This window comes from Prunus avium, chromosome 1 (genome assembly GCF_965620075.1).
Source record: "Prunus avium chromosome 1, drPruAviu1.hap1.1, whole genome shotgun sequence".
Classification (NCBI taxonomy): domain Eukaryota; kingdom Viridiplantae; phylum Streptophyta; class Magnoliopsida; order Rosales; family Rosaceae; genus Prunus; species Prunus avium.
In genome coordinates, this window is record NC_142284.1 from 42,312,514 (window position 1) to 42,326,971 (window position 14,458).

A 14,458-nucleotide genomic window follows, 5' to 3' on the forward strand; every position below is an offset into this window, starting at 1 on the left:
AACATGAACATGTAAAGCAACGTTCACAGGATACTAGTACGCACCCAAGCAATTTGAAAGGAAATATATATAAAACAGAGTTAGTTATACTCCTCTTGAGACTTACTATACTTGAGGGAGAAGAATTAATTCTTTGAAATTTTATATCTTCTCTTCCATTATAGAAGAACATCTGAACATGTATGTAAGAATTAGAGACTAATCAACGTGATTAACGTCGACTGTGTGTATCAACTTGCTAATAAAAGAGGAATCAATTGTTAAGGCACATGCATTAAGCACACCTTAATTAATGACGTTATCGTACGTACGTACCCTGTTTATGGTAACGAAAATCTGATAAATGATACGTTCATAGGCAGCTTGATCTATACATTGAAAAATTATGATCCTTTTATCACATAAATCAACGATTACAATGAAGAATCACTTGGACAAAGCTCCACTTTCTCTGATCATAGTGTACTGAACCTATGTTTCTATTTGACACTTATTTCCCTCATGGGCTTCAAAGCATCCTCATTTGTTCTCTTACATGTTTATTTAGGAACCAACTCTTTAAGCACTCAATTTTATAAGCTACCCAAGGTTATTAGCTATCATTATTTCCGAAATATTGGTGGTCCAAAAATCTTGAAATATCTACAAAAAACTTCATATGGTTCACAGTGATTGTAGAATGACTGGAACTCCACGCTGTGGGCGTACTGTCATATACTGAATGGGTGAGTGGACATAACCAGGGGAAAGAGTGAAGCTGTAGCGCTGTAGAATCATTGCCAGAGCAATCTTGGATTCGACGATTGCGAAGTTCATGCCCACACAAGTTCGAGGTCCCAATCCAAAGGGTATGAATGCCACTATGTTGTTGTTAGTAGCTTTAGCAACCCCTTCTGAGAATCTCTCTGGTTTGAAAACGTTCACGTCTTCTCCCCAGTATTTGGGATCATGATGAAGTGATAGATTTGGGACGAGCACTTCAACATTAGCCGGAACAACCATCTTTCCCAGCCTTACTTCCTTGTCTGTTTCCCTAACAAGGGAAACAACTGGAGGATATAGCCTTAGAGATTCATTCAGGATCATACTCATCTGCACATGCATCCAAATGAAAAATTAGATGACAATAAATTAAATGAGGATTTCCAAACTGAACCACTCATTAGATATATAAGCTAGGAATTAATTGATTCAGTTTCTTACCGTTTTTAGTTTGTTAAGGCCATCAGGGTTTGGATGTTCTTTTCCAAATAATTGTAGGACCTCCTTTCTTGCTTCCTCTTGCCAATCCGTATTGAGTGCAAGAAGAAAGATGGTCCAAACAAGCAAAGAATTAGTGGTTTCTTGTCCAGCAAAGTAAAACGTTTTGCATTCATCAACGATGTCATCCACCGAAATCCTCTGGTTTTCATTGGTATCATGATGAGCCTTCAAAAGTACTCCAAGAAAATCACGCCCAAACCCGTCTGCTTCTCCAGTCATTGCCATACTTTCTCTTTTCCTAACAATCCCTGCTATGGTGTCACGTATTCCTTTCTCAAGCTTCTCTGACTTGATCTCATCACTGGTTTTGTAAAACCGACTGCAAATTTGAACAATAGACTAAACATGAGAAGTGACAACTCCAACACTATTGTTGTGAACAGAAAATATTCCACAGCTAACATAACCTCATTGATTCTTTATGATCATTTAGAGCTTCCGCAATGGTTGTTCAATTGTTCAATTTATTGAACTATGTTGACATCTATTGAATTGAACTGCAGTTTTACTTGTAATGGTACAGTTCAATAACTTCAGTTTACTGGCATGTGGGTCCTATAGTTAGACTATCAATTCAATAGAGGGTTCATCACATAGCACCCTCTATCGCAAGTGAAACTTTAGTGTTTTATTTCAATTTCATGCAATAAAATTGCATTGATCTTAACTATTGCAGATGCTATTAGTTAAAGAAGCTACCTGATGATAGGAAGTCTGAGACTGAAATTATTTTTGAATATAAGGAAGGTCAACTGCCCCAGCATTTCAAAAATGTTCTTCCCATCTAAGTAGCTGGTGCCAAATGCAGTCCTGGAAATTACTTCTGAGGTGAACAACCTAAATTCTTCATACACCTCGATCTCCTTGCCTTCATGATTTACCCACCTTTCTAGCATTGTCTCGGAGCTAGTTATCATTTCAGGAATCATACTCTGGAACAGAACACCATCATACAGTCAGTTTCCAAGTTTACAATCAATATAAACAATTGACAGAAGTACTGGTACGTTAATATAAACGTCTGCAAAGAAGAACTTACTTTTAAGCTCTCTCCATGGAAGGCATGGTTGGCCAGCTTTCTTAACTTGACCCATTTTTCACCTTCTGCCATGGAAATGCTGTCTCCTAATAGCTTCTTCACATAGCCTTGGGACTTCTGTTTTCGGAAGAGTTTATCTTTGTTGTTCATGACCTCTTTGGAAAACTCAGGTTCCGCAACCACCAACTGAGGTTGAGTACCATGCCATTGAAGAAAATTCCTCCCTGTTGCAACAAAATCACTAAATTTTTTATCTTTGAACAAATTGAGATTATAAAAAATAAAAATAAAAGAACCATAGTTAATGAAGAGTTTGTAAGACGTACCAAATATCTTGGACCATTTGTGAGTATGAGGCTGAACTGCAGAGAATATGTCATGTGATAAGCTTCTGGGCCTGCTCATAGCTTCCTTCTTCATGCTCATGATTTCTTTGGTGTTTCCATGGATGAGTCTGTAAGAAGGGCCTTTGACTCCCTGGAGATCCATGAATTTCTGGAAGCGATTTGGGGTCCACCATTGCTTGTAAAAGAGCCGGATAAGAGCTACAAGGAGCACAAGTAGCATGCTTGAAACAGTGATTACTGGCATTCCGATTCCGGACCAACTCATTGTTCTAGCTTCTTTCTTTCTTCTTCTTCTTTTGGCCAAAACCCAAGAGACAATTCTAGCTTGTATGTCAGTTTGCTGTGTACTGTATGTGGCTCTCTTCAGTTTATATAGTAAAAGCTTGGGCGTACGTATCTCGTTGAATAAATAAATAAATAAAATCGGACGGCTCTCTCTTTTTTTTTTTTTGTGGTCAGAAACAGTAATCGGACGGCTCTCTTGAACTTGAAAATGAAGCAAGCTTGACTTTAAGGTGTTTGTTTTAACTAAAACAAATAAGTACAAGGGCAGCCAAACATGACCATGAAACCGAGAAAGTTTTATAGGCCCATCGGGCGGCTCTGACATTTGCCAAAATAACAAGACAGCTTCTTAAAATAAAATTTTGAATAAAAAATTATTAAAAAGATCAAATTATATAATCAAAATCTTGTGATCATTAAGTAAGAAAAAAAAAATGTAATATTAAAATAAATATTAAATAGAAGTAGAAAAACTAACATTATTATTATACTATTAATATATGAAAAGCTAAATAAATCGAATACATCTCACATCAATAAAATATGGGGCCCACTTTTTCATTTGTAAGTATGTCTCATAAATAAAACTCAATATTAATTTTATTAAACCAATATTATTAATAGGCTACAAGCTATACGAATGTAAATTAATATTAATTGTGAGGCCCCATCAAAGTGGGGCCCTGATCTGTCGCTCGCCTTATGAATTTATCGGTTTGGAAGTGGTGGAGTGCATCCACATGAACGCAAGAAGATTTGCAGAATTTGGACCCATGGAGAATTGACATGGGAAATTGAGTATTAATTTTTCTAATATATATATAATTGAATATTAATTTTGAATGAAGAAGAATATTCATTATGAGTCATGACAATCAAGTAAAATCTTGTTTAGCTTCATTTGAGTGAACTATACTTTTTTAAACATGACTATATACATTGGCCTAAACATTGTATTGTTGAAAAATTCATGGATTCATCCGTGTTTACTCTTACACAACGCTGCCTCTGATAGGGCCCAATAGTCTACTCTATAACTGAATTATTCACATAAAATATTTGTCACGTCAGTTGGTATATAAAATATTTATCATGAGCAAGGTCTAAAATATCGATAGTTTCGAAAACATCGATAGTCCAAAAATACTAAAATTTCTATGAAAATATCAGGAAACTATCGATATCGGTAAAAATTGAATAAAAACCACGAAAATTATAAGAAAAACTTGAAAATTTTTATTGAAACTTTGGAGGATGTTTATTTAGTCAATTATCTATTAATTCATCACAAAAAATTGAAAGGAAATGCTTTGCATGATGAGTTTAATTGATTTAAGTTGATTATATAGCGGGCTGACAAACACTGCGAGTGTACAAAATATGTAGTAATTAATTAAAAAAGATTAAACACGCCATAATCATTTATTTATAATGATTTACTATAATATTTTACACTTTATACATTGTATGGTAAGACACATGACATGAGTGACTTAGTATCACATAGAGTTCTTATGAGGTTCAAATTTTTTACTGTCTTCATCATCTCTATGTGTAGAATAAGTGTATTGTGAAGAGTAGTCATCAAATCATAAATCCCCAAAATAGTTTTTCATGTAGTTGTTAACATGACACCCATATGGATCCGAGATTGGTTGACGTTGTCAATATAGCGATATTTTCGATATTATCGTAATATTTTGCCCAAATATTATTGAAGCGTGTGAGAAATTATTGACATCGATATTTTCCGATAGGCTTATTATCACAAAAGGTCCCTAAGGTTTAGGAAACTATCAGATTGCATCCTTAATGTTTTTTTGTGTCATTGGTGGTCCTCAAGGTTAGTATGTGTAATCACAAATGGTCCCTGCCGTTAGGTTCCGTCAAAAACTCCGTTAGTTTGCTGATGTGGCATATATATATATATATCACAAAACATCCCTGAGGTTTACACATCTATCACAAATGGTCCTTGCAAATTTTTTTCATTTAAAATTCATAAAATTTTGGTTTTCTTTTTTAAATCTTATGAATTTTACATTATTTTAAGATATACATTGTATTTTAAATACACATGAATGGGTTTTTAAAAATTAATTTAAAATTCATAAAATTTAAAAATGAAAAAAATCAAGGGTTTAGGGTTTATAAATGGTCCTCAAGGTTAAAATCCTTATATAAATGGTTTTTTCATTTTTAAATTTTTTGAATTTTAGATTATTTTTTTTAAAAAACTTCATTAGTTTGTTGGTGTGGCATATATGTGGAGCCCTCATCTTCAAAAATATAGTATCATATGTATTTAAAATACAATATATATTTTTAAATATTATAAAAAACAAAAACAAAATTTTATGAATTTTAAATTAAAAAATTAAAAAAATTTGCAGGGACCATTTGTGATAGATGTGTTAACCTCAGGGATGTTTTGTGATATGTATATATGCCACGTCAGCAAACTAACGGAGTTTTTGACGGAACCTAACGGCAATGACCATTTGTGATCACACATACTAACCTTGAGGGCCATAAGTGACACAAAAAAACATTAAGGATGCAATCTGATAGTTTCGTAAACCTTAGGGACCTTTTGTGATAATAAGCCTTTCCGATATTATCAACAATTATATGATACGTGTATGAATATGTTCCAAAATATCCTAGATCCGAAAAAACAATAATATCATCGATATTTTGTCAATATTATCAATATTTTAAACCTTAATTCAAGCAGCGCAGTTGACCTCTTTAGTATTATTAAATTATGAACTAATGACGTCTTTTTTTTTCACTTTTTTTTTTCCAAACTGATTAAGGTATAAATTGCCGGCGGATTAGTTGTGCCCTGATTGATAATAGCATAAAAACAATTAAAAATTCATACATCACTAACTCATACCATTGACGTGGGAAATATATTATTATCAATAATCAGGAGTGAGCATATTTAAATTGTGGAGTGCTGAAGGGAGAAACAGACACAGAAAGGTTGAATCAGTCACTGCTGGCATTCCGAGTCAATTCATGTTTGGTTTTTGGTTTTTGGTTTTTTTTGCGATTCCGGAGTCAATTCATGTTTAATTGGCTGTATATGTACTTCCATTTAGACCCGGCAATTGTGCGGTGTAGACGGTAGACCCATCAAATTTACTTGGCGGTCGTACGTACACGGCAGACCCATCAATTTACTTGGCGGTCGTAGACGGTAGACCCATCAATTTATTTAGTTAACAAATTTTATAATTGTTGACCAATAATATGCGCGCGTTACAACTAGAAACTAATTTAATATGATTAATCTGACCCAAAAAAATTAAACATGAGATCAACAGGTGCATTGTTTGTGTCATAATTGAAAGATAATTATTCATAAATGATTACCTCATGGAAATTAACTATTATTATAATTTGGATTAAGAAAACTCAATGTTGAAACAGATAGCAGCAGGTAAATGTACAACTTGATTTGAGGATCATTTGAGTAAATAACCCACTAAAAAAATTACATATTACATATTTCATAACAAACTACAAAGTGCTGTCACTATGAATCTATGATCAAAAGGGTCAGTTCACAGTCAAAAGGTGGCCAGTTCGTTTGATGGTGCTCCAGATGGGGGTCGTATTTTAGAGTCTTGTAGACCATCAATACATGCACATATGGAGGCTACAAAGGCTTTATGACAACATCTTTGACGTGCTTCACTATGCTAGGCTTGCTTTCATAATCTAAATTATTTTACTTTTATTTACCTATTATTTGTTTATTTAATTTTACTTTACCTTAAAAGAGTTTTCAATTTATTATATATATATATATTAAATTGTGTATGAAATACACCCAAAGACTGTCATGCCTTTCTTGGTTTTGATTTTGACTTTTACGGAAAGACAAGAACTACAATTTTTATAAAGTGCTGCTATTTCCACCCACCTGTTTTATTTTCCTACCCACCATATAAATTTGAAAAAACATAATCCTATTTTTCCACCCACCATTATTCCTAAAATACCCTTTATGGTGCATACCACCATCGTTTTTGTAAATCATCCATAATCAATGTATGAATTTAAATACATAACACGAGTTTGGGAGTTGTCTGTGTAGATAAAAACTGAGGAATTGAAACTAACTTCAAATTTGGGAAGAGTTGAAAACCATAAACATTGCATCACAAATCCAATGGCGGGTAACAAATTTGTTTCATTGCATTTTAGTTTCTTTGTACTTTAGTTTTACTTGTTTTTTGTTGGTGTTAGTGCTCGCATGGTTTTCCTTTCTAGAAGTTTAGCATTGTACGATTTGTTTGTCCTCTTCGTTAATGAAAGCCCACTTTGATCAAAACAAAAAATCCAACAGCGGGTAACAAGAACTTGCACAGAGAGAGAGAGGCTGAGGTCGGGTTAGTAAGGAGAGGGTTGGGGTGGGGGGTGGGTGGCGGTGACCAGTGGCGGACCTACAGAGGCGCAAGGAGGTGCAGCTGCACCTCCCCTCGCCGGAAAAAGCTTTGGAGTCGCCGGAAGTTGCCCATTTGGTCTGTCTTGACGTTGCCCACCAAGTGTTTGATTAAATGACTGAGCAACCTGTTCTTTTCTGTTCTTTGCTGCACTGCTGAGTGCAGCGCGCATCTGTTTTATTTATTTATTCAAAATCTTGGCCAAAACGTGGTCGTTTTGGGATAGGGAGAAAAAAAGATGAAGAAGAAGAACAAGGGCTGTGGTTTTCTGTGGAGCCGTGGGTAGGCATGTTTTCCCTGTGGCCCACTGGGCCTGTGTAGTTCGTCAACCTGGTCAATTCAATGTCACTCTGCCACCATATGCCATCAGCTGTCCCCACAAACCACAATTCATTAATTTGTTCCCTCTCTCTATCCATCTATATTTGTTAATAACTTGAAATTTAAAATTTCAATTGGCTCCCATCTGAATTAACCGAGAGGGAAAATGCTAGGCTTACCACATTTTTCATACCACATTCATACCACCTCTCTAATAGAGGTGGGCCCCATTGTATTGGTGGGCTCCACCTCTATTAGAGAGGTGGTATGAATGTGGTATGAAAAATGTGGTAAGCCTAGCATTACCCAACCGAGAGAGATGTTTGGAGTGGTGGAGTGCATCCGTATGAACTCAAGAAGATTATGCAGAATTTGGACCCCATGGAGAATTGTCATGGGAAATTGAATATTAATTTTTCCAGTACATATATAATTGAATATTAATTTTGAATGAAGAAGAATATTCATTATGAGTCATGACTCATGAAGAAGGAAAATCTTGTGTAGCTTTATTTGAGTGAACTATACTTTTTAAAACATGATTATATACACTGGTCAAAACATTGCACCTCCTCTAAAAAATTCCTGGGTCCGCCAGTGGCGGTGACACTAGGGGGTAGGGTGGGGGTGGGTGGCTGTGAGGAGATGGTGGGGTGCTAGGGTTTGGAGAGGGATGTTAGGGATAAGTGGGTTTATTCGAAGAGAGAGAAAAGAGACGGATTAGGGAAGAAGGTGAGGTCTGGGGATGATTTTTTATTTTTATGAAAAGCTGGAGATGAATTTTTAATTTTAAAGCTTTTCCCTTTGTTAAAGTTTTTTTTTGAAATATTTAAATTTTACATTTAAGTTCATTATTTTTAACTTCATATTAAATATTAAATATATTTTTTTTCCTAAATCCTTAGAAGTGATTTTATAAAAGGATAAATTTGTCTTTAAAATTTTGAAGATAAAGTGGGTGGAAAAATAAGACAAGGAGGTGGAAATAGCAGCACTCTTTTTATAACATGCTAAACAATAGCCACACAAATGAATGAAGATTACAAAGAGTAATCTACAAAAGATAGTTGCTGGAAACATTGGACTATATGTCGTCAAATGAAAGTGAAGAATGAAGAATAATCTAGAACAAGACTTGTCGCTTGATGTGGTGATGTTCTAAGGCGGTGAAACAAAAGCAATTGAAGTTTGGAGAATTATCTACAGCAAGCCACAAACTAATGCAGAACATGCTTTACAATAACGTACTGAACTGGGTACCGATGTTTTTTTTTTTTTTTTAATAAAAAAATTATGTTTCTAATTGAACCTTATTTCCCTGATGGGCTTTAAAGCATTGAAGTTTTTAGAGAACATCATTTAGAAGATGCTCATTTAGTCAACAGTATTATTTTGACAAAAAAAAAACTTGACGGTTCACAGTGAGTGTAGTATGACAGGAATTCCATGCTGTGGGCGAACTGTCATAAACTGAATCGGCGAGTGGACATAACCAGGGGAAAGGGTGAAGCTGTAGCGCTGTAGAATCATTGCCAGAGCAATCTTTGATTCGACAATCGCGAAGTTCATGCCCACACAAGTTCGAGGTCCCAATCCAAAGGGCATGAATGCGACTATGTTGTTGTTAGTAGCTTTAGCAACCCCTTCTGAGAATCTCTCTGGTTTGAAAACGTTCACATCTTCTCCCCAATATTTGGGATCGTGATGAAGTGACAGATTTGGGACGTGCACTTCAACATTAGCCGGAACAACCATCTTTCCCAGCCTTACTTCCTTTTCTGTTTCCCTAATAAGTGAAACGACTGGAGGATATAGCCTTAGAGATTCATTGAAGATCATACTCATCTGCATATGCATGCATCCAAATGAAAAATTAGATGACAATAAATTAAATGAGGATTTCAAAACTTAACCACTGATTAGATATGTAAGTTAGCAATTAACTGATTGAGTTTCTTACCGTTTTTAGTTTGTTAAGGCCATCAGGGTTTGGATTTTCTTTTCCAAATAATTGCAGGACCTCCTTTCTTGCTTCCTCTTGCCAATCCGTATTGAGTGCAAGAAGAAAGATGGTCCAAGCAAGCAAAGAATTAGTGGTTTCTTGTCCAGCAAAGTAAAACGTTTTGCATTCATCAACGATTTCATCTATGGAAATCCTCTGGTTTTCATCGGTATCATGATGAGCCTTCAAAAGTACTCCAAGAAAATCACGCCCAAACCCGTCAGCTTCTCCAGTCATTGCTTTGCTTTCTCTTTTCCTAACAATCCCTGCTATGGTGTCGCGTACTCCTTTCTCAAGCTTCTCCATCTCGATCTCATCACGGGGTTTGTAAAACCGACTGCAAATTTTGAACAAAAGACTAAACATGAGTGACAACTCCAACACTATTGTTGTGAAGAGAAAATATTCCACAGCTAAAACAACCATCGTTGATTCTTTAGGATCATTTAGTTAAAAGAAGCTACCTGATGATAGGAAGTCTGAGTCTGAAATTATTTTTGAATATAAGGAAGGTCAACTTCCCCAACATTTCAAAAATGTTCTTCCCGTCTAAGTAGCTGGTGCCAAATGCTGTCCTGGAAATAACTTCTGAGGTGAACAACCTAAATTCTTCATACACCTCCAACTCCTTGCCTTCATGGTTTACCCACCTTTCTAGCATTGTCTCAGAGCTAGTTATCATTTCTGGAATCATACTCTGGTAACACAAGATCATCATGCAGTCAATTAGCAAATTTACATTCAATATAATAATGGGAATATATATATATATATATGTCTCATTAACAAATGACATAACTACTGGTATATATATAAACATAGTTTAACCAACGTCTCACTTTATCCATGTCGTCAAGTCCGTTAAAAAATTTGTTAAAAATGATGACATGGCACAAGTGGACCCATTCTTTGATAAAAATGGATGACACATAAGTGCTCTGCAAAAAATCAATAAAATACTTTATTTATAAATATAAAAAATTAACAAATAGGAAAAAAGGAAAGAAATTGCTTCTCTCCTTTTCACCAAAAAATAAAAATAAAAAAAATTGCTTCTCTCCTCTCCCTCTTTCTTTCTCTGTACACGACGATCCCTACCCCACCAAGTTCAAGCAAATCTCCGAGGCCTACGACGTCCTCAGCGACCACGCCAAGCTCCAGATCTATGACCTTTACGACGACGAGGGTCTGAAATGGAGCCAATTCCTGCCGCCCTCTTCTTCCTCATCGTCTCGTTTCGGCACTGGGCCCCAAGGGAGTCCCACTTGGTGGAGGAGAGAAGTAAATTTCTTTTATAAACAAAATATTGATTGATTTTTTTTCACACATGTCACTTACGTGTATCCATTTCAATAAAAGAGTTGGTTCCACTTGTGTCATATCAGTATTTTTAACAAATTTTTTGATGGACTTAACGACATGCGGTAAAGTGAGACCTAATTTAACTTTCAAGAATAAAATGAAATTTGACCATAGAGCACTATAATAAATAAGTCTATAAACAACTGTAAAGAAGAACTTACTTTTAAGCTCTCTCCATGGAAGGCATGGTTGGCGAGCCTTCTTAACTTGACCCATTTTTCACCTTCTGACATGGAAATGCTCTCCCCTAATATCTTCTTCGTATAGCCTTGGGACTTTTGTTTTCGGAAGATTCTATCTTTGTTGTTCATTACCTCTTTCGACAACTCAGGTTCTGCAACGACCAACTGAGGTTGAATGCCATACCACTGAAGAAAATTCCTCCCTGTTGCAACAAAATTAGGGAATTTAATTATCTTTGAACTGATATAAGATTATATAAAATATAGTAAATTTGGCTTACACCCTTCAAATTCAACTTACCTTACCTTACCTACAACCCTTCAATTTTGCTCCTATAAATAATACACAATTTTTATAAGTAAAAACCCATGACTATGGGGTGCTGTTTTAATTTTTGGTCCCCAATTATTGTGGTGTTCCCTCTAAAAATTTTGTCTGCAACATGGTCAACAATGTGTTGGCCGAAAAATGTACCTATATTTTATTTAAATAATATACCTATATTTTTATAGGTATATATTTATATTTATATTTTTCATAGGTACATTATTGGATACGTAATTTGCAGATTTTTTGTTTTGTTTTTTGGTTTGCAATTTTAGGGCCGATAAGTTAGAGGGAATGACAACCAAAAGAAATGGGGTGATTGATATGCTATTAATAGGGAGTATTAATTAAAATTATGGCAGTTAATGAAATACTTGAAATTTTATAAATAAAATATGAAGTCTAGTGGCAACGATGTAAAATCATAAGAATATTAATGAAGAGTTTGTAAAGACGTACCAAATATCTTGGACCATTTGTGAGTATGAGGTTGAACGGCAGAGAATATGTCATGTGATAAGCTTCTGGGCCTGCTCATAGCTTCCTTCTTCATGCTCATGATTTCTTTGGTGTTTCCATGGACAAATGTGTAAGAAGGGCCTTTGACTCCCTGGAGATACATGAATTTCTGGAAGCAGTTTGGGGTCCACCATTGTTTGTAAAATAGCCTGATGAGAGCTATAAGGAACACAAGCAGCATGCATGAAACAGTGATTACTGGCGTTATTCCGATTCCGAACCAACTCATTTTTCTAGCTTCTTTCTTTCTTTCTTTCTTCTTCTTTCGGGTAAATGCGATGAGCCAAAACCCAAGAGGCAATTCTAGCTTGGATGTCCCGTAGCTCTCTTCGGTTTATATAGTAAATGCTTGTGCGAATTTTCTCTTAAAAAATATACAAAAAATTGAAAATAAAGCAAAGCTTGACTAAAAGAAATAAGGAGAGGAGCAGCCGAAGAAGACCGAGAAAATATTATTTTTTATATCTTCTCATTCAGTCAAGTGGAACATGAATGTTATTTGAATGTAGAAGTAGACAAGTGTAGGCCACACTTAAATGTTTTCTTCAACAATGTAGGCTACAATATATAGAATATTTTTTGGCATTATTATTTTGCATGTTCAGTCCTATATTGCGTGAATAGCCCCCAATTGGATCACTATCAAGTCCAAAATATCAGGCCAGTTTAAAAAATGACTTAGTTTGTCTTCCTTTCCCACATGTATTTTGTATGATCTTCCATAAAATAATAAAATAATTATAAATATATAATATTACTATATAAATAAATATTATAATATTATATATAATATTTATGCCCACATTTTCACCAGCCACCTTTTTTTTTTATAAAAAAAAATAATAATAATTTTGGTGGTGGAATATTTGGGCAATCTCCCATTAAAAAAATAAAATTGAAAAGTCATAAATGGTGACCTCATACCATGAGAGTTACTATCAATATTAGTCATGAGTGAGCAAGCTTAAATTGTGGGCTGCTGAAGGTCAAAAGCATTTAGTCAAGAAAGAAACAATGTTCATTAGAAGAAGAAGCCAAGATAATGATCAAAAGAAAACAGACGGAGAAAGGTTGAATTGAATCTGTCACTACTGGCACATTCTGAGCCCACTCACTTTTACTTGTAAGTTGTATCTCTCCCATCGTTGCAAAATTCAAAGTCTCCTAACTTGACTTGAGACCCCCATCAATTTATTCTGTTAATATAATAATTTCATATTTTTGACCGATTCATAGCGGAACATGCCCGTTACAAACTAGTTTTTTTTAGTTTTTTATTTAACCCTGCACTTCTCTTTATTTATCTTATATTCTAAGTTCACCCCAACTTCTAATTCAAATTTACACAATTTCTAAGAAAATCCCACTATCTTCCCGAACTACCCCTAAATATACACCCATTAGAAAAAATAAATAAAAATAAAAAACTCATCAACCTCACACCCTACACCCCACACTTGACGCCCCGCTATTTTGCCCCTCACCACTCTAAGTTCATTTCAACCTCACATTACTTAAAGAGATAAAAACACTGTTGTCAAATGTTTTTGTGAAGAGAAGATGAGAGTGTAGTAGGTTTCTTGGATTGAAAGATAAGAGTAATATGGCAGTAGGGTGTAGAGGAGTTTGTGTTTTTCTAAAACTTAATATGAAGAGTGGTGAGGTGTGTGTATAGATGTACTAGGGTTAAGTATTAAGTTGGAAGACCTTTTTTTTTCTTTTTACACAATAATAAAATTTAAGAGCTTAATAATTTAAGTATTGGGGTGAACAAAGAAAAGTGTGGGGTTTAAATAGAAAAATTCTTTTTTTTTTCTTCTTTGTTTTTAATAGAGGAACTAGAAACTAGTTAAAACTGTGATTAACCTGACCAATAAAACTTAAACATGATTAAGGTCAGCAGGTGGAAAGTTGTTTGTTTGAGTCATAATTGATAATGTCCATAAAATAATGGATAATTCGTAAACGATTACCTCATCTTTTCTTCGGAGTTCTATCTCTTTCTCAACAACACCTACCGCGATCACCACCCTCTTTGCTTACATCTCCTTCTCTCCTCCCTCAAAACCAAAACAACACCCAGCACCTCCACCACCACAATCCTTGACATAGACTCGGTGATGTCGGAACCTCAAGTATTGTAGGTTTGGGTGTGCAAAACATATCATTGGCACACCCAAAATCTATAATATGAGTTTCCCTCATAAAGAAGTAAAACGGGCTTTCGTGTTCTCAACTATTTTCTAAATCACAAATTGGTTAGTATGCTCCAACAGTTAAGAGATAGAACTTCACCTAAAGGTCATAGATAAGGCACTCACTATAGAATGACTCCACGAACCAAGACTTT

The 14,458-nt window shown here is 35.0% G+C and overlaps 2 protein-coding genes across 2 annotated transcripts; both read right to left on the minus strand.

Annotated features, from left to right (window-relative positions):
- Positions 1 to 369: 369 nt before the first annotated feature.
- Positions 370 to 3,003, minus strand: LOC110765585 (cytochrome P450 CYP749A22-like). The gene is made up of 5 exons (XM_021968727.2): positions 2,629 to 3,003; positions 2,303 to 2,526; positions 1,963 to 2,195; positions 1,204 to 1,582; positions 370 to 1,092 (listed from the first exon to the last, which is right to left on the minus strand). Exons 1-5 carry the CDS (start codon positions 2,912 to 2,914, stop codon positions 664 to 666), a joined length of 1,551 nt encoding a protein of 516 aa, XP_021824419.1. The 5' UTR covers positions 2,915 to 3,003; the 3' UTR covers positions 370 to 663.
- A 5,692-nt stretch (positions 3,004 to 8,695) lies between these two features.
- Positions 8,696 to 12,428, minus strand: LOC110765580 (cytochrome P450 CYP749A22). The gene is made up of 5 exons (XM_021968723.2): positions 12,049 to 12,428; positions 11,241 to 11,464; positions 10,182 to 10,414; positions 9,676 to 10,054; positions 8,696 to 9,560 (listed from the first exon to the last, which is right to left on the minus strand). Exons 1-5 carry the CDS (start codon positions 12,335 to 12,337, stop codon positions 9,132 to 9,134), a joined length of 1,554 nt encoding a protein of 517 aa, XP_021824415.1. The 5' UTR covers positions 12,338 to 12,428; the 3' UTR covers positions 8,696 to 9,131.
- Between the last annotated feature and the right edge of the window lie 2,030 nt (positions 12,429 to 14,458).